The following is a 19,091-nucleotide window of genomic DNA, read 5'->3' on the forward strand; positions in this document are numbered from 1 at the left end:
GAGATGATGCAGGGTTGTGCTGATATTCCAGCATCTGAGTATCTGCATCCTTCCCACTTGGAAGCCCGCTTGGAGAGTTTTGGTTTGAGAAATGAGGAGGTAGCCAGGCCCTTACCAAACAGCACTTAATTCTTAAGATTATTCTTCACCTCTGACTTGTTTTCTCTTTTCCTTTTGCTTCACTTCAAAATTCATGACAGTTTGTGGCTGAGTGCCACAGGCAATTCCTATTTCCAGTGCTATGAATTGAGGATATTGATCACAGAGTCACTGGTGTGTTGTCCTGAATTAATTTACTGGAATGTGTCCCAGTCTAGCATACATTTCTTGGCTTCATGCCAAGCTTGGTGGGTCACATTTGCCTCCTGGGTGTTCTTCCTTCAAAGAGTGACCCCTGACACTCTGGTTGATGAGCATTGCCATGTTCCATGTTCACCCTTTTGAGTGACAGTGGCATTATAATCAGCCAAACACTGATGGGATCAAACACAGCATCTAAACACCACCCACCTCCTGTGATTTCTGCTGGATGAAATCTTTGGGTGGTATAATAGACCCATGACAGAAGAAGTAGTGGAGAATAGCTTTCACTTTGTATACCCATCATCCTTTCTGGTGTAGTTCAAATTTGTACAGCTCATCCAACCATGAACATTTAGTAAAGACAGTCATTAGACACAGATGTGACATTTTCCCCAGATTTTGAAGCTACAAGAAAATGCAACCAGACTTCTCACCTTTGTCTTAGCTTCCTGTATTTTCTCTGTTTGCCTTTCTAGACTACTGAAGTCAAGGTGTCCAATGTGGAAACTGCAGAGAGTGTGATGAAGAAGACCCTTCTACAGCTTGGGCTCCCTGTAAGTGGCAGATTTTAGCTAAGGATTCTGGCAGCATCTGCTTCACAGGACAGAGTGGGTGTGGATAAGTGTAGATTAGCTGTCTGTGCTTTCTGAGTGGAGAGCAACATCAACCCTCACTCTGGCCCCTCTCAACTAACTTTTCTCTTTGTTCTTCACCCAACAGGGCAGGACCAGTGAACACCACTTGTGGGTGGTCTCAGGAAAAGATGAGCCTGCTTATCCTCTCATCGGTAAAAGCTCTCCCATATTGAGCATCATTTTGTTACTTAATTCTGGCACCAAAGGAAACAGTAATAAGTTGTATTAGTGTATGTGGCAGAGAAACATCACAAACATTGCACTCTTCACTTAAAAAGTAATAGTAGGGACACTGTTCTTGATATAAGATGTGACATCAAGTTGCTGTGTGTGAGATGTCACTTGGCTTTTATCATCTCAGCATCCACATTTAATCAAAGCATGGTGATATCTTTGAAAAACTTCACACTTACCTCCCTTTTCCAAGGCTGGAATTTTCCAAAGCTGGAAATTTTCCAATAACAGTAGGAGTTTTTAACATAGGTCTACATTTTTGCTTGCTCTTTACACAACTCTGCTCAACAGGGCACGAGCATCCCTTCAGCATTGCCTTGAGCTGTCTCCGGGACTCTGCTGACCAGCAACAAAGAACCAACAACAACACTCTCCTGGCTGATGGGACAGAGGCTTCCTTCCTTGCTCAGCTCCCAAAGGAAAAACAGTGTCAGTTTGTCCTGAAACCCAGACTCCAGGCTCCAATGCAGCTGAGGAGAGGTAAGGGCTGCAGGAATGTGGTACAGCCAGGTAGAGACTTACCACTGACCAGTGCAGTGCTGAGCTCTTCTGGCATCATACATGTATCCAGAGTTGCTCTCATACCTGAATGGAATGTAAAGAGGAAGAGACTGCAGAGAGGTGAAATTTTCCTGTGCAAATATTCAGACTTAGCTTTCTGTCCTTTGTTAGTTCTGCAACTGCACGTCATTGTAGTAGAATCATAGAAAATGCTGAGTTGGAAGAGAACCATCAGTATCACTGAGTCCTGGCTCTGGCCCCACCATCCACCTGAGAGCATTGTCCATAGGCTCCTTGAATTCAGACAGCCTTGATGCTGTGACCACTGCCCTGGAGAGTCTGTTCCAGTGCTCAGCCACCCTCTGGGTGAAAAACCTTTTCTTGAGACCTCACCTAAACCTCCCCTGACTCAGCTTCATTTTCTCAAGGCCTATCGCTGGTCACAAGGGTGAAGTGATTCTTGCACTGCGGAGACAGCAAGAGAAGAATGGTGATTGAGAGTTTTGCTGATGGTTGAGAGATGAATAAGTGGTTTCACTGCTGTATATTGTCTAACCATCCCCATTAAGAGTGCAGTTAATAAACAGGTGAGGGTAGAAAGTGCTTGTTTTGCTGGGAACTCTGCCTCCACTGTAGATCACTCACTGTCCAGCAGGAGGACAGACAGGTGTGTAATGAAGGTATGTGTTTGCTTTCAGAGTCACTGCAGAAGCACACCAAGAGGAAGAAGTCCTTGATTGACTGGGCCCTGCGCCGCAGCACCAGCACCCCCACGGGCAGCCCTCCCTCACAGTCCCCTACCACACCCCGCAAGCTCTTCGGCCTGTCCCTGTCCTCTGTCTGTCCTGATGGAATCCTTCCCAAGCCAATCATGGTAAGCAGCAGCCTGGACTGCTTGTCTTGATGTAAATTTGATGTGTTTAGCCCAAAATTTAAAGCCACTTGCAGCACTGATGAGGACTGAATGGGGAAGAGGAGCATTGTTTACTTGAGATCCAGACTCAGCTCAGGAACAAGGGTGGGAACAACCCTCTCCTGGGTAATCCCCATCACTTCATTCACAGGCATCTGTCCTTTTCAGTGGGTGTCTCAAGGTTATCACCAGATGACAAGGGGCAATGTCAGTGGATCCTGCCATGCTATGTAGCCTAGAAATCACTCACTACAAGAGTCCCCTGGGCTCACACTTGTCACAGGATAAGCATGCCCACATGAACTTTATCTGCAGCTTGCCTGTCAGGTTCTTGTCTCTGATTAGATCAGGATAAATATCTTGTATTGTTTTCTTCCCATTACTGACTTGGTCATCTGCTAATTACATTGCAACACATGATGTATAATATACACAGACAAGAGGCTAAAGTGTTAGGCTCTAAAGTACAACTGGCTTTTCTCTTAGGATATGCTGCTCCTCTTGTACCATGAAGGTCCCTCTACTAGGGGCATTTTCAGACGTTCTGCCAATGCCAAAACTTGCAAGGAATTGAAAGAGAAGCTGAACTCTGGAGATGATGTTCAGGTGGATGGAGAGTCAGTCTTTGTGGCTGCAGCTGTCATCACGGTATGTGTGGCCAAGTAACTCAGCTGTCTGGGCCAATGGCACCTTCCTTCTCTAAGGAAGCAGTGGGTCTTTATGGGTAGGCAGATTTCAGGGGAACAGAAAGCATTTTCCAGCAAGGAACATTTTCACCTGTTTGTGTGCACAGAGGTGATTCAGTAGCCTGGTTTTCACATGTGCAGACATGTGCAGCCCCTCAGGATGGGGCTCCCTTTGGCACCTGCCCATACCAAACCACCCCCAGCAGGAAATACATTGATGTCCACCTGCAAGGCAGCTGTGATGTCTGTACAGTGCCAAATAACATGGCAGATACTGCACTGACATATGCATAAAACCCTTAGGTTGCAGCAGCACAGATGTTTTTTGTCATTTCTGAATGCAAGGCAGAGGCTGCAGAAGGTTTGGGAGGACTTGTGCCACTTCAGAGCAGCTGCTCTGCAAGCCCCAAAAGAGAAGCTGACCTGTGCTCTCTGGACCCCCAGCCTTCACCCTCTGATCAGCCAGCAAGCACAAGGGAAAGCAGCTGCTAAATCCAAGCAGAGGGGTTGTGGTGGGTGGGGGATGAAGCTTGTGATAAGACCCATGTTTCAGTAAGGAAAAGCTTGTATTTTGTACTGGCAATTAAATCTGGTCAGAGTAATTTAGGCACCAAAGTATAAAAGAAAATCCCCTTTTTTCTTGTTGGCCTGATATCCAGGCATTTCCCAAGACAAGACATACACTGAGTTGTTGAATAGTCCCCTGAGAAAAACCAGCAGTCCTCCTAGCTGAGAAATGTTTCAGAGAGATCTGTGCAGAACCCCAGGGCTGAGTCCTCTGCTGGACTGCAAAAGGGACAGTCCTGTTCTGGAGAAGGAGCAAAACAGAAGGGCTGCCCGTTCATCCTGCAGTGCTGCCACAAAAGAACCTGAGGAAGACAGCTTGGTGGGCATGGGAGGGGAGAATAAACATGTTTGTGTAGTGTCTTGTTTTATCTTGTGCTTAATATGAATAAACAGTGACTATATGCATTGTGAAACTGAAACCAGGAATTCAAAACTGACCAGACTGCTCTGCATATATATATTTAATTCAGGATTTTCTCCGAAATATACCTGACAGTGTTCTATCCTCAGACATGCACGGACAGTGGATGGAAGCTATGGACACAGAAAATCGGGCACATAAGATTGAAGCTATCAAAAAGTTTGTAGAAGTTTCTTTTGGTGGGAATAGGGGGATCATATGGGCCTAAGAATAGCCTTCATTTTCTGGGAGATTACTGGCAATGCTCCAGGCCACAGGGGAGGAGCTATTGCCAATTGCCAGTGTCACTGATCAGAAAATTTTCTTTTTAAAGGTCTTTTTTGAACATCCTCAACATTTCTGACCCCAAAAAAGTCATTTAAAAATTCTCTTCTGATGATTAGTTCAAATTACCACAACAAGTAAACTGAAAAAGCATAATAATTGAGCCACAAGGAGTGCATCTATGGTAGCAGAATTAAATCTTTAATGACAGTAACTTTATTCTTATGTGCATGAAATGAGGCTGATCATCATATTGGCAATTAGAAGAAACAGCCCTGTCAAAGCTGAGATGTGGACCTTGAAAACAGCTTTACTGCCTTGAAACTGCTGCCCTGAGCATGAGCAGTTTATCAGCCTCCTGTTGGATATCCCGTTTATTCAACCATGGCTCAGCTCAGTTTTTGAACCTTACTGTTTATCTCGGGCCCTCTTTATCCATGTTCCCCACAGCACATGACACAGCAGTGTATGTGGAGTGCTGCTGGCCTGGAGCTGTCTCCTGTCTCCTCTGGGCATTCCCTGTTTACTTAAGGCATTGTGGGTTCCCCCCACATGCTCTGAACCCAAGTCCCTTGTCCCTCCAGCTCTGAGACCAGAGCAGATGGGAAATTTGGATGCAGAGTTGTGGCTCTCACATGAGTTGGTGGAGGGGAGTGACACAGATTCACCTTATTATCAAATGTGGATATCTCAGGCTGGGTAAAAAGGGGCAGGAGGGGGAAAAAGCTTTGGGATGCAACTTCTGGAATCCAAAGAGCAGATGTTTGTGAACAGCACTGTTTTCCTTTTTTCCCACTCTCTGAATAGTCTTGTCAACCAGCTTCCAGAGGCCAACCTCATCTTACTGAGACACCTCTTTGGAGTCCTGCATCATATTGAGCAGAATTCTGGAGTGAATCAGATGAATGCCTTTAACCTGGCTCTTTGCATAGCACCCAATATGCTGTGGCTACCGAGTCCCACTGGGCCTGAAGAGGAGAGCCGGTCTACAAAGAAGGTAATCTTCCACAGGTTTGGGAAAACCTCTGGTTTCCCCTTTCACTGCTTTTTATGGGCACTGCCTTTTTTAGTCCAAAGGAAAGCACAGGGCCAGTGACAGTGCTGGCTGAGTGGCACCCACGCCCCATCCTTTCCTCTGTGCAGCTGTGCCCATGCTGGGAGGGGTTTAGCCCCTCAGACTGTCCAGGGTGAAAAGGCAAGCAGTGATTGCTTCACCAGATGAGCTTCCTATATGGCCAAGCAAGCACAAGAAAACTGGAGCAGCTGAAGTTGGACACTGCCACCTCAGCTGGAACAAAATAAGCAATGAGCACAACAGTGCACCAGAAAGGAGGAACGCTTGCTTGGAGCTTATGAGGTGTAAGCAATAGTGAGGAAAACTGTAGAATGTGCTATACCTGGCTCACAGCACCAGTTCACATAGTTCATATTCTTGCCTCAGGTGTTCATACAGATGCACTGCCACATTCTTAACAGCTTCTTGAGGAAATTACATCTGTAAAAAAAAATTAGATGATCTGGGTATGATTTTACTTGCTCTGTTTTCATGAAACTGAATCTGTGAATTCCTGTATTTGCCAGGTGGCCTTGTTAGTGCAGTTTCTGATTGAAAACTCAGGAGAGATTTTTGGAGGTGATATTGCTTCCTTGTTCCAAAGACCTGACATAAAGAAGTCCAAAAACTCAGCGGAATCTCTGGGTAAGTTGGTGGTAGGAAATCTTCCAGAAATATTTAAAATCTTTTAATAGGTAAAGCCCTCAGACAAAAGAGTTTGCTTTACCTTCATGTTTCTTCTAAGGAATAGCATTGAAAACCAGCTGGGTTTGGTTTACCCTTTGCCTGTCAAGCATAGGCAGGAAGAGATAGCAAAGCAGAGAGCTGAGGTGCAGAAACTCCAATGTGTCCCAAGGGATGGTTGTCTTTCTCCATGGCTGCTGTTAAACCTACTCTAGCCATTGCAAGAATTTAGTGTAGCCTTAGCACTGCCGTGTCCCAGCAGTATTTTTATTTTCCATGTTAGTTCTGTAAAGCTAAACCACAATGGTTTGTATGGAAAGAGTTGGAGTTGTCTCTGTTAGCTATCCTATGAATACAGGCTACTGGTGAAAACTGGTCATCAAACCAGAATTTTTTTATTATTTCCTGTGAGAATGATGGATTATCTTTGTTTTTCCATGGGCTTCATACAATTTCCCTGGTTTGGTTGTGAGGTACTATATATATGGCAACAAATTAATTTGTGTCCTCTGCCCCAGATATAGGCTTGGCTCAGCATGATGATTCCTCTGATGAGCTGGAGTTTTCCACTTGTGATCCAGAAGGGCCAAAGCACCACCTGGAATCTGATGATGCCATTTTTGAAATACCCAGCAGCTTGTTACTTGATGAGGATCAGGAAGACTGGGACTTGTTCAGCGAGATCACAGCCTGCTACCAAAGCAAAGCCCAGACCAACGCCAGTGCAGACAGCTACGAGCTCCTGGAGGAGGACGGCTCCTTCTGCTCCATCGGCTCCATCCGCTCGCTCAGCCCAGCCCGGGACCGCTGCTCCTCCGAGCCCAGCGTCTGCCTCAGCTCCCAGCAGCCCCCTCAGAGCCACGAGCCCGTGGCCCGCCAGTCCAGCTGCGATGCCACCATCATGAGCAGCCACACTGACTACATCCACAGGCTCAGGCAGCTGCAGATGGAGAGCCAGAAGCTCATTGATGAAGGCCTAAGCCCTGGGGTTAATAAGGCCAGGCAGAACTTGTGGCAACCACCTCAGACCACCTCCAGGGTGAAGCAGCTCAGCCTTCAGAAGTCCAGCCTGTCCAACAGGTCCAGCTTCTCCAGCCTGTCCTCTACCACCACCTCACCATCTGCCTCCTCGCTTAGCTCCTTAGACAGTGCTTTCTCCTACTGCTCAGAGTCATCAGCCATCAGTCCCACAGATGTCTCATCCCTGCCATTCATGTTTGGCACTTCTGCCAGGCTTCATGCTGTGTCTCCCACGGCTGCCAAGAGGTCCCAAAAAGAGTGGCACAAATCCTTCACATCTCCTTTACATCTGTGCAATCTGGACAGTTTTCATGAGGGTGAACCCAAGGCTGGAGAGACCAGTCATTGCTTTGGAGAGCAGAAAAGTTTTCCATGTGTCAGCAGAGCTGCCATGGGAAGCTCATTCACTGACATTGACTGGGAAGAAGAGGAGAGACAGCTGAGTTGTTCAGGGTGCCCTGGCCCAGGGCTCAGGAGCCAGGATTATACCAAAGAGTTTGAAGAAAGCCCTGAGTACCCAGCTGCCAGCCCATGCAGTGAGACATCCCCACAGGTCAGCCACCAGCAGCACAGGGAGAAGACAGTGAAGAACATAGAAATCAAAGGCATTGATGGCTGCCCTCTGAGCCAGGAAAGCCTGAAGCGCACCAAGATAACTTTTTATGTGGCCCCAAATAAAGAAAGCTCTCAGGGGTCTCAAGTGGGAGAAGAGGAGAGATCTGTGACGAACGCCAGCAGCAGAGACTTACCCAGCAGCAGCAGTGAGCAGAACCCGTCCAAGAGCTTGCAGACTGTGAGAGTCCACATCCCCCAGACAGTTTTCTATGGGCAAAACACCCCCCTTGTCCTGCAGTCCTTCTCCAGGCGCTACCACCACCAACCAACAGCCCCATCCCTGCAGGCCAAGCACAGAGAGAGCCTCCAAAGTGCCTCTGCTCCCAAGGAGCTGGAGAGACAACCAGTGGAAACGGCGCAGGCGCCAACCCAGAGCAAGGGCTCGGACACGTTCAGCCACACCATCCACATCATCCTCCCCGACTCCATCCGGAACACCATCAGGGACTATTTCAAGCAGGAAGAAACCAAGCCCTGTCCCACAGCAGAGGTGGAAGCAGTGGAGAAGGAACTGCTCCGGAGCAGGGTGGAGTGGCTCAGGAGTCAGCCTGTGGCAGAGGTGGCCGCAGAGGAGCGTGACACAGTGGTGTTTGCAGAAGAGACTTTTGTCTAAGGCTATGGTTGTGGAGGAACTAAATATTTTTTTGTGTATGTGGAACAGAAAATATTCTGTAATATATGATCAGGGTGTGAAGAATTTAGCAGGCTGCCTGGGGCAACAAGTGTAAAGTGACACTAATGTGTATGTAATACTCATTTTGGTGGGAGGTGGGGGGGCTGCTCTTGTGTTCTCTTTATGCCCTTTTCTGATGAAAGAGACCTCACTGGCTGGGTGTGGAATGGAGTGAATACCACCAGACTCTTCCTGTCCTTGAATTAGCTGACCTGTACAGGGCCTGACTCCATTTTTTTTAATAGCAGGAAAAGAGAAACGTTGCTTTATTTTCTCCAGTCAGCTGCTGATGTTGGTGGATGACTGGACAACAGGGACAGCTAATGCTTTTAATAATTAGTTAAAAATCTTTACACTTGCACAAAACCCACCGTTATTCACAGTTCATCACAAACATTCATCCAAAGGAAAATTCTTCACCTTCATTCCAGAAAGCACTGCTGCTTCACTCTGCTCATCTGTTGTCTGCGCTGGTCTAGCTCACAGCCCCCAACCATTATTGGTTGAGGCTGGGTTCCAAAATCAGCAGCTGGAGCCCAAAGTCCAGCATTCACTGACAGACAGCATGTGTAACATTTTAAGGCCAAGATTGCTTTTTTTCTGGAATTAATTACACAGTGATTCTTTCTTCTCATACCTTCCCCAAAGTTAGCATTTGACAGAGACACAGTTGCCATGAAGGATTTTAGTACTGTCCCTTTGACAGGGCTGTGAATCTTCTGTGTCCTCTGGGAGTAGCTCAGTAGCTAGGAGTTTCAGTCCTAGTGAAAGTTGGCAATCTTCTGTCAATGCTGATGCCCGTTTCTAGAGGCAGTGTGGATGATGTGTAGTCATGCCGAGAGGGACTTGAGCAGGGCTTGGTTTTAGCACGAGGTCAAGGAGTTGTGGAAGTTGCAGGAATGTTGTTGAGTAGATGCTGAAGCAAAGTCCCATCTTGCCAGAAAGTTGTCAGTCCATACACTGAAACTGTCCAGGCTTCATCACCGATGCTGGCTCAGAGAAACACTGAGTTCCCCTCAGCAGAGTATGTGGCCCTGTGCACTCCAGCAGAATCAAGTTTGGGGAATTCCAGGCAGGGATGTGCTAAGCAGGCTGCTGGTAAGGACCACCAAAGAGTCCCACCACTTAATGGGACTTGTTAGGGGGTTGTGACACTGCCAGCTGAGCTCTAAAAAGATGCTGAGAGCACCACATTAGTTTGACAGGTTGTTTTAGGGAAACAATGGGAAAGGTCTCAAAGGCTGAAAGGTTTGGGATGGTTCATTTGAAAGTTACATGAGAGTTTTCTATGGTGGTATCTGTCCGAGAGACAATCCTTTTACTCAGTGAACAGTGAATGGGTGAAGGAAAAGAGAAATACATGAATCCTAATGACTGAAAAGTTGTGCTTGTGGAATAAGTATCCCTGCAAGCTGCTGAGTGTCTGCAAATAACCAGAGCTGGAGCTGCAAGACAGCTGCCATGGTTCAGTCCTTGCATAGGTGGGAAAGCCACCTCTGTAAAATTATCTGGTGTCAGACCCCTCCACTCATCTGCCAGGAGCTTATGAGGGTCAGTGACAGGAACCTGGCCCAGCACTCCAAATTCACATAATCAAATACTAGGGCAAGGGAACCAGGGGGAAGCCCAAAGCCCACTTTCCAAGGTGTATACAGTTTGTTTTGTTAGATGAAGGGTGTTTACCTCTCAGATGTGGCACTCTCTGTCCCAGATCACCTTTGTGGCCCTTGTATAATGAAAGGTGTATATAATCATAACACAACTCCACCACCAACATAGTTTTCCTCACACATGAACAGCAATAAAGCATCCACAGTCTTTTTTTTCCAGAGCTAAAGTTGTAACTGTTTTAATAAAAGACACACAAGTTGTCATTGTAGTTTTGTCACCTTTTGTTCCCTTGCTCTTGCTCCCCTGTCCCCTGTGTCAGGGTGGTGGCATTTGCACTGAACTGCTGTGAAACACACTCACCTCCCAGCCCAGGTCTGCCAGGCTGGCCACGCTGGCAAGAAGCCTTCTGCCAGCACAGCAGTCTAGGCATTACTCCTGTCTTTTCAAGAAGGTGAAAGAGCAGTAAATATTATAAGAAAAGTCTGCCTGTTCTTGGAAGAGAGATGATTTTGTATTATAAACATACTAACAGATGTAAACTCAGTGGCTGGGCTCCGGTCAAACAAAAGGGACCTGAACCAAATGCAGAGTAAGAGCTCATAATTTGCATCACCTAAAAAGATCACAAGAAACTTAGAAAGAGATTAGTTTAGAGAAATACTGGGTGAAAGAGAAAAACACACAATTTTCCTTGCCACATTTTAGGCTGCCTAATGTGGGCACAGTTCTCTGAGTAGCTGCTCTAACCTAGCTCTGTATTATAGCATTTTTCTTTATTTTAAACAAAACAAAATCCTGCAAAAGGTAACACAAACCAGAGTTCTCAGCTTGGAAATTCACAGCCCTCCTTTTCCATGAGCCAGACAATAATGCAACTCAGAGACCAATCTTGAAAATGTTCCACAGCCCCCAGCTTGCTCGTAACAAGAAATAACAAATGCACAAACACTTGGTTGGCTTTCTGCCCCAGAAAGGCCACACTTTCCCTTAATGTATAGGCCTGAGAGGCAAACAGGTTTCCCTTCTTTCTCTGTCCTTTCTCAGATCGTTTAGACCACACTGGCCTGTCACACACTGAAAGCCCTGCCCACTGCCCCAGCAGATGCAGTTCTTGGGAAGTCATGTTCCATGGTCACCCTCCAGGAAGCGAAGAGCCTTCAGGGCCCGCTCCCAATTTAGACCAAGGCCAAACAAGTCCAGCTCATCTGCCTGGAAGAGAAATGACTCATGCAGCCTCATCTTATTTCTGTTCAGGATATATGATTTCTTTCCTTATCCTGCAGGCTGACAGAAATGTGAAAGGAGGGCCTGAGGCAGCTGTAGTTTACTTTAAACTTTCCAATTCTATTTCTGATGTTTCAACTGTCAGGAAAGCCAGCCTTCCAAGAGATACTCTCCCTCATCCTTTGTAGCAGCTCCTTTGTACAGGGGCCTCTCCGTTATCCCAGAGGACCTTCAAGGGACAGCCAGCCCCGCCAGAGCAGCACGGGCTACTCTGACTCCCTGCATTTCCATGCTAACAGCTTGTGCTAGAAACTCTTTCTTCAGAGGTCACCCACACTCTGAAGAGGAACACAGAAGTCATTCAACCCTTCCAAAGTAGAAACCGCTGCCTCTCTCGCCATCCTGCCAGGGTGTGTGGAGAGCTGACCTTTTCCAGCAGCAGCCTGGGCTCCAGCTTCCAAGCCCACAACAAGGCGGGGACCGAGGAGTGGGACTGCAAAGCTTCAGATCACCTTGGCTTTGCAAGAGACTTAAGAGCTACTGAAGGGGATGGCTTAGCTGCTTTCATTTAATCCATATTTATTATATTTGGTTTTTTTACAGTAAACCTGGGACATGTTGGAGGAGAAGAGGTTAGAGAGAAACAGACACAGCCTGGATGATTTTTTCTGATGGATGACAAAGCAAAGGGCTATCCTGTCATATGCCAGTCACAATCCTGAAGCCTCAGTACATCACCACATCCATGGTCCCCAAACAGGGCTGGGACCCTCCAAAACCCCACCCTGCTGGTGCCATCACCTCTTACAGCACACGGTTCTGGTCCATGCCAGAAATCCTTCCTGCAGGTACCCTTCTGCTATGGATAAAATTCTGGCATGGATAAACATTTGTACCCATTTTTGCATGAAGGATCAGAGAGGAAGACAAAGCCCATTGAGAGGAGTCACAGATCACTCATCACCTGTGCCCACAGGGACAGCAGGCCACGCCGGGCGCGGCTGGGCTGGTGTCCGCAGTAGGGAGGCATGGAGGTGCACAGACACCATTGGACACAAATGGCAGTTGTGGCTCCCCGAGACGGCCCCAGGCACCGGTCAGGGCGAGAGGAAGGAGGAGGGACGGGCACAGGGCAGCGGCCCTGCCGCCACTGCGGCCTCCTCCTCATCCGCCGCCTCCTCCTCCCCGCAGCCGCCGCCGCCCCGCGCGCCCCCTGGCGGCAGAGCGCCGCCACAGCAGCCCCGCGGCCTGGGCCCCGCGGTCGCGCCGACATTCCGTAAATCACAGAACCGCAAAATATCCTGAGTTCGAAGGGACCCTTCAGGATCATCAAGTCCGAGTCCAGGCCCTGTGCAGGACGTGCCAAGAATGCCATAATGTGCCGAGGAGGATAGTCCAAACGATTCTTAACTCAGGATGGATGCTGCTGCCCTGGGAGCCTGTTCCAGTGCCCAGCCACCCTCTGGGTGAAGAACCTTCTCCAGAGATGCAAACTAAACCTCCCCTAACTCAGCTTCGTGCCATTTTCTCGAGTCCTGTCAGTGGCCATGAGACTGAAGACATTGGTACCTGCCCCTCTGCTTCTCGTTGTGAGGATGTTGAAGAACACAATGAAGTCTCACCTTGGTCTCCTCCAGGCTGAACAAACCAAGTCACCTCAGCCACTCCTCATAAGGCTTCCCCTCCAGACCTTTCATTCTCATGGTCCTGCTGTGGACCCTCTCTAACAGAATAATGTCTTTTTTATCTTCAGTGCCCAAAACTATCTGCAGTATCCCAGGTGAGGCCCCACCAATGCTGAGTACAGCAGGACAATCGCCTCCTTTGATGGGCTGGCAGTGCTGCGCTCAATGCAGCCAGCCAAATTTCCATCCATCTCCTTCGATTCCAGCCAGTCTCATGGTACCAAAACAATGCATCTTGTTGGTCTAAAAGGCTCATCGTTAGAATTTTATTCGACAGGTGGGATAGTACAGCAATGAGTAGTTTTAACATTTGGAGAAAGTGGCTGCTCACAGCACAGAACAATTCAGGGACCCAAAACATCTCAAGTTCATAGAAGTGGTTCCTGCTTACAGGAACTGTCAGCACACAAATGTCCTCAGTATGCTCTTGCTGGCCAAACTCAAGTCACCTACATCACCAAGCCCATCAGTACACTGACTTGCAAACAGCAATCTCTTCTTAAGCTTCTCAAATTGGAAAAGTCTGCTCCACTTTTAAAGAGCCAAGCCTTGCAAAATTCTCAGCAATTACTCAGAATAGCAGAATTCTTAAATTTCAAAGGAGAAAGTGAGTCACATACAGCAGAGATATTTACTGACACCCACCCAGGGAAATATAAAGCCATACACTTTAATCCAGTTGCGTTCAACAGAGCATTTAAGCACTTAAAATACATACCAAAGACCCTATTAAGCATGCTGCCTTGTTTAAATAAGAGATTTGCCAAACACACCTTTTATACTGAATCAGACCTTTATGGCCTACTGCGAGCCAGCCACAAAAAGCAATAGTGTCAACCAAGAGCTAAGTACCCTGCCACACCTAAATGAGGGTATAAGCTGTGCAGCAGTCGTTTCCAGTCACTGTTTGCTTTGCTTTCCGACCTCCAGCTGCCTCCTCATGTCCGACACATCCATGGGGACCCTCACTGTCAGACCATCCATCCACTTCTTAACGCACACCTGGCAGCCAAGGCGCGATCTGAGAAGAAAACACGAAGTGAGGCTCCTCTGTTCCCCAGGTAAAGGCAGAAATCCCCCACCCACACTGGGATGTCTGGGTCAGGGTGGGTTTTCACTAAAGCTCCTGTTAAAGATCTGCTGGTCCTCAAGAGAAAGCAGCTCTCAAGGCACAGCTGTAGTACAGAACAAGCCCCATGCCCTTGGAAAGAGGTGCCACATGGTGAATCTGCCTCAGAGGCTTGAGGATCTGCTATGATCAGCAGGGAGGCTTACGTGTCAGTGAGTCCATATGCCAAGTCCAGCATGTCTAGCTCTTCATCTGAGATGGCATCAAGCTTTTGGAAGGTGTCCTTGTCAAAGATGAGGTGACAGGTAGAGCAGGCTAATGTCCCTTCACAGGCACCTGGTGGGAAGGAGAGCAAATCAGGAAAAATAAGGGGGTGAGAGAGGTCATCTTTAGCAAGAGTGTGAGAAAAGGCCCTTTAACAGATCTGGAGCATGTCAAAAGAGATGCTAGGAAACACAACAGATGGATGCAGTTTCCAGCCTGCCTCTTCTCTGGGAGAATCATCATCAATTTTCGAATTTTTACATCAGCTCCATGCAGCCAAAAGCACTGACAGAGGCTGCTGGAATGGCAGTGTGACAGTGTGAGGTTACATTGCCAATCTCAGCATGGGGAGCCAGCCAGCAAGCAGCTGGTGGGAAAGGGAAGCTTGTTCATGGTTTTGGCAGAACACAGTGACATACTGTTGCACAATTCCTAAGTACCCACTGGCCCTAACAGCACATGCACATATCCTGCTGCAGCACCTACCAAATCCATCAATGGCCAAGTTGTGATTGACTACCACTTCCAGCAAGCTCTCCCCTTCTTTGGCTGTGGTTGTTAGTCGCTCTCCATCCCGATTTATAAAATGCACTGTCACCTGATTCTCAGAGCTGTAAGACAAATTTGCAAAACTCAGAGGAGTCCACCCTTTTCTGCACATCCACAATTGAGGTCTTTTGGCTGAGTGCTAGAGACATGGCACTTGGAGGGAAATGTGCACACAAACACTTTCTCAAAGGATTGTGCCATGCAGATGAGAAAAATTTCAAATTATCCGTTCTCAGTGGCAGGCAAATCTGAGTTGCCCCAAAATACTTCCCACTTTAGCAAACAGCCCACAGAATAAATGTCTATCTGTGCACAAACAAGTGCAGGTGCTCTTCACGTGCTGCCCTGCTTGGGCTGGCTGGCAGAGGGAGCATTTGCAGGTCCCAGGCCTGGGCTGTTAATGCTGGGCAGAGCAATGCAATTACAAGCCAAGTGCTCAGGATCAGATACTAATCCAGCAAGAAGGGCTGTTGTCATTCATGTTTTGCTTCCCTGTTCCTTCCCAAGGGGATTACTTGATGATTGTTCCTCTTCTGCTGTTTTTTCTTCCTTGAAATGCCCACGCCTTTCCTTAACTCCATCACAGGGAGCCTTCTTGTGGTGAGACATGCCCAGCCCCAGATTTTACAGAGCTACTGGGCTGAGTAACTTCCTCTGAGCTGATGTGATCCATGCTCAAGAAAAATTGCTAATTATTTTGACAGCCTGCGAGATTTAATCTGGCCAAGAGTTAGGAACATAGCCATCAGCTTCTCTTAATGATAACTGCAGAAAGGGAATCTGCAAATGAGAGGGAGACAGCATCCAGTTCATCTCCTCCTCTCACACCAGGCTCTCACACCGATCTGGAGAAGGATCCTACCCTGACAGCAGTGTTCAGGATTTCTCACCAAGACAAGCATATCCTGAGACTGTTACATTTGCTAGAGGAAGCAGATGAGCAAACACTGGTTTTTTCCTTAGTGTACATACCAAATGCTCACTTAGATATAGGAGGTCCCAGTTACCCAAAGGTCCCAGCTCCTGTGCTGAAAGAAGGCAGCACCCTGGAAGTGGTTGGGCCTTTTGTCTAGTAACTCTCAGTGTGGCACTGCCCAATTGCCCATCATCCCAAAGCCCAGGGCATTCTCCAGTGGCAGAAGCTTCTCTTTCACCAGTTTCCTTCATAAAGACACCTACAGATATTTCTGAATATGCAATTTAAAGACTAGCTCTCAAATGTCAAAACAAAACAATACAATCATCCTCATTTTTGATGGATCAGAGTAATTTATTCCATTTGTATGGCAAATAGGCATGCTTCTAGGCAATGTTTGGTTTATCTTTATGGTTGAAATAATTTGTTACACAATAGAAATGGTAAAGTGATAACATTCCACTTAGTGCTGCAACCGAATTTTTCAGCTGGATAACGGTTAGAGGTTTGGAAAGATCTTACCAGGACATGACAAACTCAACACTGCAAATTCAGTGTATGCCAACTGATTATTTCCTTTTAAAAAATAAAATCTCAAACCTTTTGTGACACAGGAAAGTGGTGAAGGAGGTTTCAAGAAAGCAGTTCTTCCCTCATCAATGTTTTCCCTAAAAGATACTTTCCAAGGCCATACAAACCAGCAAGATGCCTACAAGTACTGCCAGAGATAATTTCATAAGCAACAAACCAATTAGAAAGAAATCCCATTGATAGAGTCTTCATAAATCCCCCAAAGTGGGGTTTTCACTCTGACTTTTCTCTAAGGTCAGATAGCAAAATAGTTTATTGTATTTTCTGTGACGGTTGGATCTCTCTCTCAATGCCTAGCAGATTACAGTCTCACCCAGATCATACTAGTCTAGGAGATCCACAAATCACATTTTACCTTCTCTTCCGGAACTATCCCTGAAGCAGAGAGAGGAAAGGCTGGCAGGGAGCCTGCAGTAGTTCCTGCTGTGGAAATGGGCCAAAGAACTCTTTGTCACCTTCATGAGATGGTTCCCAGCCACTATCTGTGGCCCCCACATCTCTGGAGGCAGGACCAGCACCTCTGACAGGTTCCCACAGCTCCAGGGATGGCAAGCAGCACCTCTCAGGCTGGGTCCTGGCACCACCTTCCTCCCCATCAGCACCTGCTCACCCGAGCTGGTGGTTTCATCCCCCACCTCCCAGAGGCCATGGCTTGGCCAGCCTCTCTCCTCTTCCTTCCACAGGGCAAGGCAGAGGTGCCTCCATCCCTGTGGATGCAGCAAGGCAGCATTTGACCCACCTGGATTCCCCAGGGGCATCCTGGTGCGTGGAGCTGAAGCCTCTCTCTGCCCAGCACCTTGCTGGGCTCTGGTGCTGCTCAGTCACAGCACACAGAAGAACAAGGCGAGTTCTGCTGGCGCTCAGTCTGCTCTGCAAGGGCCGCAGGAGCCCCAGGATGCCGTGAGCCATGCTGCTCCCTGTCCCCTGGGCTGTCCTCTGATGCAAGGACAGCTTGATTAGGCATTTATACATACAGCTGGGTAGGATGGGGGGAAGGAAAGAAAAAAACAAAACATAGTAGGACAGCCTCCCTGGGGGTGGAGGGAGGGAGGAGGGAGGGGAAGCAGGAAGGAAGGATGGACAGAGGGATTGTGTTGGATTTTGCTGCAGTCCAGCCCAGCAGGGCATGGGAATTGGTGGAAGCACAGGAACGTGTGAAACATCACATCCACATGCCAGTTTCCAAGCAATGCTCACTTTGTTCTCTCCAGAACTAAGTCAAATTTCAGGAGAAATATTAATTGTGATGTCTAATCATACAAGGAGTTGCAAGTTGAGGGCTGGAAGAACAGAGAGGCAGGAGTGACGATGACTGCTGCCTTGAGGAGAGGGGCACACAGTTCCTACAGCAATGGAGTGAAAGCAAGATACTGAATTCTGCTCTTGACAAGATGGCACCCAGCCACAACACTGCCTTACCCAATACACCAGGCTCCCATCTCTAAAATATGAATATTCACTTACTTCACATGGTGGTGGTGAGAAGCAACCACACTTAGCTGCTCATTTGCTAAACTCTCTGCTGAAAAGGAGCCTTAAGTTGCAGATAACTATAATTCATTTAATGCTAACTGATAATCCACACTACTAAGCTTTGAAGCCTTGCAGAAGAAAACTCTTAACTTATTCCCAGAAATGGTCACTGGTTTATTCTATCCTCCTTTACAGGGTAAATCAATATGAATTTGAGGGCCAAAAATACAACAACAAAGACAATTTCAGTTCCTGGTTTCTGTGGAGTTAGGGAACAGCTCTCACCTCAACAGCATGAATGGTTCCTTCCACCAAATTTACAGCTCACCATTTGGTAGGATGTCTGCTTTAATCAAGTTTTTTTAATGTAATAACATACTGGTAGCCAGTAAAAGCAAAAAACAAATGTTGATACTGGACTCTCTAAGCAATTTGTACAGGGGAAAAAACACAGCATAAGACAGAAAATGTCTGCCTCAACACAGATACACACACACAGAGCATTGGATTCACAGTTCTGAAGATGACCAGAAAGTTTTGGCTCTTTGCCCCAAAATGAAAGTTTTCCACCCAAAGCTTTCAGGTTGGAAGGGTTGGAAAGAGGTGCTTAGGCTTTCTGAAAAAAACATCGAAGACATTAAGGAATGCAAGTATTTTCCATAAGCCAGGAGGGAAATATATTCTTCAGTTCAAAGGCAAGTGTTCAAGCATTCAAACATACCTCTCAGACAGCTCCAGTGGAGAAAAATTCATGGGCAATGCATAAAGGATTAAAAAAATATAAAATAATTCTCAGGTCAACTTTTCCAGGTGGTTTGATTTCTCCTACAAGCTGCCCCAAATGCTTCAGACTTCAAAGCCGAATTCCTGAGCTTCATCTCACCCCCAAACTTAAAACTACTCTGTGCAGCTTCTGCAGCTGAGAGACTCTGGGCAGTCCTGCCTTTGCTTTTCAAGCACTACAGAGATGCAGCAGACAGCCCAGTTCTGTCTCTCAGCCATTTCCATGGAAAGAAAGCAAGGCTGGCAAAGAGAGCCACGAGGAGAGAGGCCACAGCACATACAAACCACAAAGCATCTTATCTCTCCAGCAAACCTTGAGCTGAGAGAGATACATTAGATATATGCACAGCAGTTTC

General features: G+C 47.2%; 2 protein-coding genes across 3 annotated transcripts in view; one reads left to right on the forward strand and one right to left on the reverse strand.

Moving 5' to 3' along the window:
• The window catches only part of LOC115914955 (rho GTPase-activating protein 20-like), a 29,290-nt gene extending 18,893 nt beyond the window's left edge, over positions 1–10,397 (forward strand). The window contains exons 7-15 of one of the 2 annotated variants that reach the window (XM_030967852.1): positions 780–857; positions 1,024–1,090; positions 1,464–1,652; positions 2,372–2,547; positions 3,073–3,234; positions 4,310–4,419; positions 5,332–5,521; positions 6,106–6,223; positions 6,781–10,397. In XM_030967852.1, coding sequence (XP_030823712.1) covers positions 780–857; positions 1,024–1,090; positions 1,464–1,652; positions 2,372–2,547; positions 3,073–3,234; positions 4,310–4,419; positions 5,332–5,521; positions 6,106–6,223; positions 6,781–8,510 — 2,820 coding nt within the window. In that variant the 3' untranslated portion in view covers positions 8,511–10,397. The remainder of the gene's footprint in view (positions 1–779; positions 858–1,023; positions 1,091–1,463; positions 1,653–2,371; positions 2,548–3,072; positions 3,235–4,309; positions 4,420–5,331; positions 5,522–6,105; positions 6,224–6,780) is intronic. The other variant, XM_030967853.1, reaches the window with a different exon arrangement.
• A 3,582-nt stretch (positions 10,398–13,979) lies between these two features.
• Positions 13,980–17,451, reverse strand: LOC115914914 (adrenodoxin-like). The gene is made up of 4 exons (XM_030967769.1): positions 17,219–17,451; positions 14,910–15,034; positions 14,366–14,495; positions 13,980–14,111 (listed from the first exon to the last, which is right to left on the reverse strand). Exons 1-4 carry the CDS (start codon positions 17,449–17,451, stop codon positions 13,991–13,993), a joined length of 609 nt encoding a protein of 202 aa, XP_030823629.1. The 3' UTR covers positions 13,980–13,990.
• Between the last annotated feature and the right edge of the window lie 1,640 nt (positions 17,452–19,091).

The sequence above is a fragment of the Camarhynchus parvulus genome, chromosome 4A, assembly GCF_901933205.1.
Source record: "Camarhynchus parvulus chromosome 4A, STF_HiC, whole genome shotgun sequence".
Lineage (NCBI taxonomy): Eukaryota > Metazoa > Chordata > Aves > Passeriformes > Thraupidae > Camarhynchus > Camarhynchus parvulus.

What these genes read in the sequence shown, in the direction of transcription:
- LOC115914914 (XM_030967769.1), bottom strand. Translation starts at nt 17,451, where the DNA reads ATGTATAAATGCCTAATCAAGCTGTCCTTGCATCAGAGGACAGCCCAG. An exon ending in GATGCCCCTGGGGAATCCAG is followed by an intron (nt 15,035 to 17,218) that starts GTGGGTCAAATG and finishes TTTGTCTTACAG; the next exon opens with CTCTGAGAATCAGGTGACAG. An exon ending in GCATATGGACTCACTGACAC is followed by an intron (nt 14,112 to 14,365) that starts GTAAGCCTCCCT and finishes TTTTCTTCTCAG; the next exon opens with ATCGCGCCTTGGCTGCCAGG.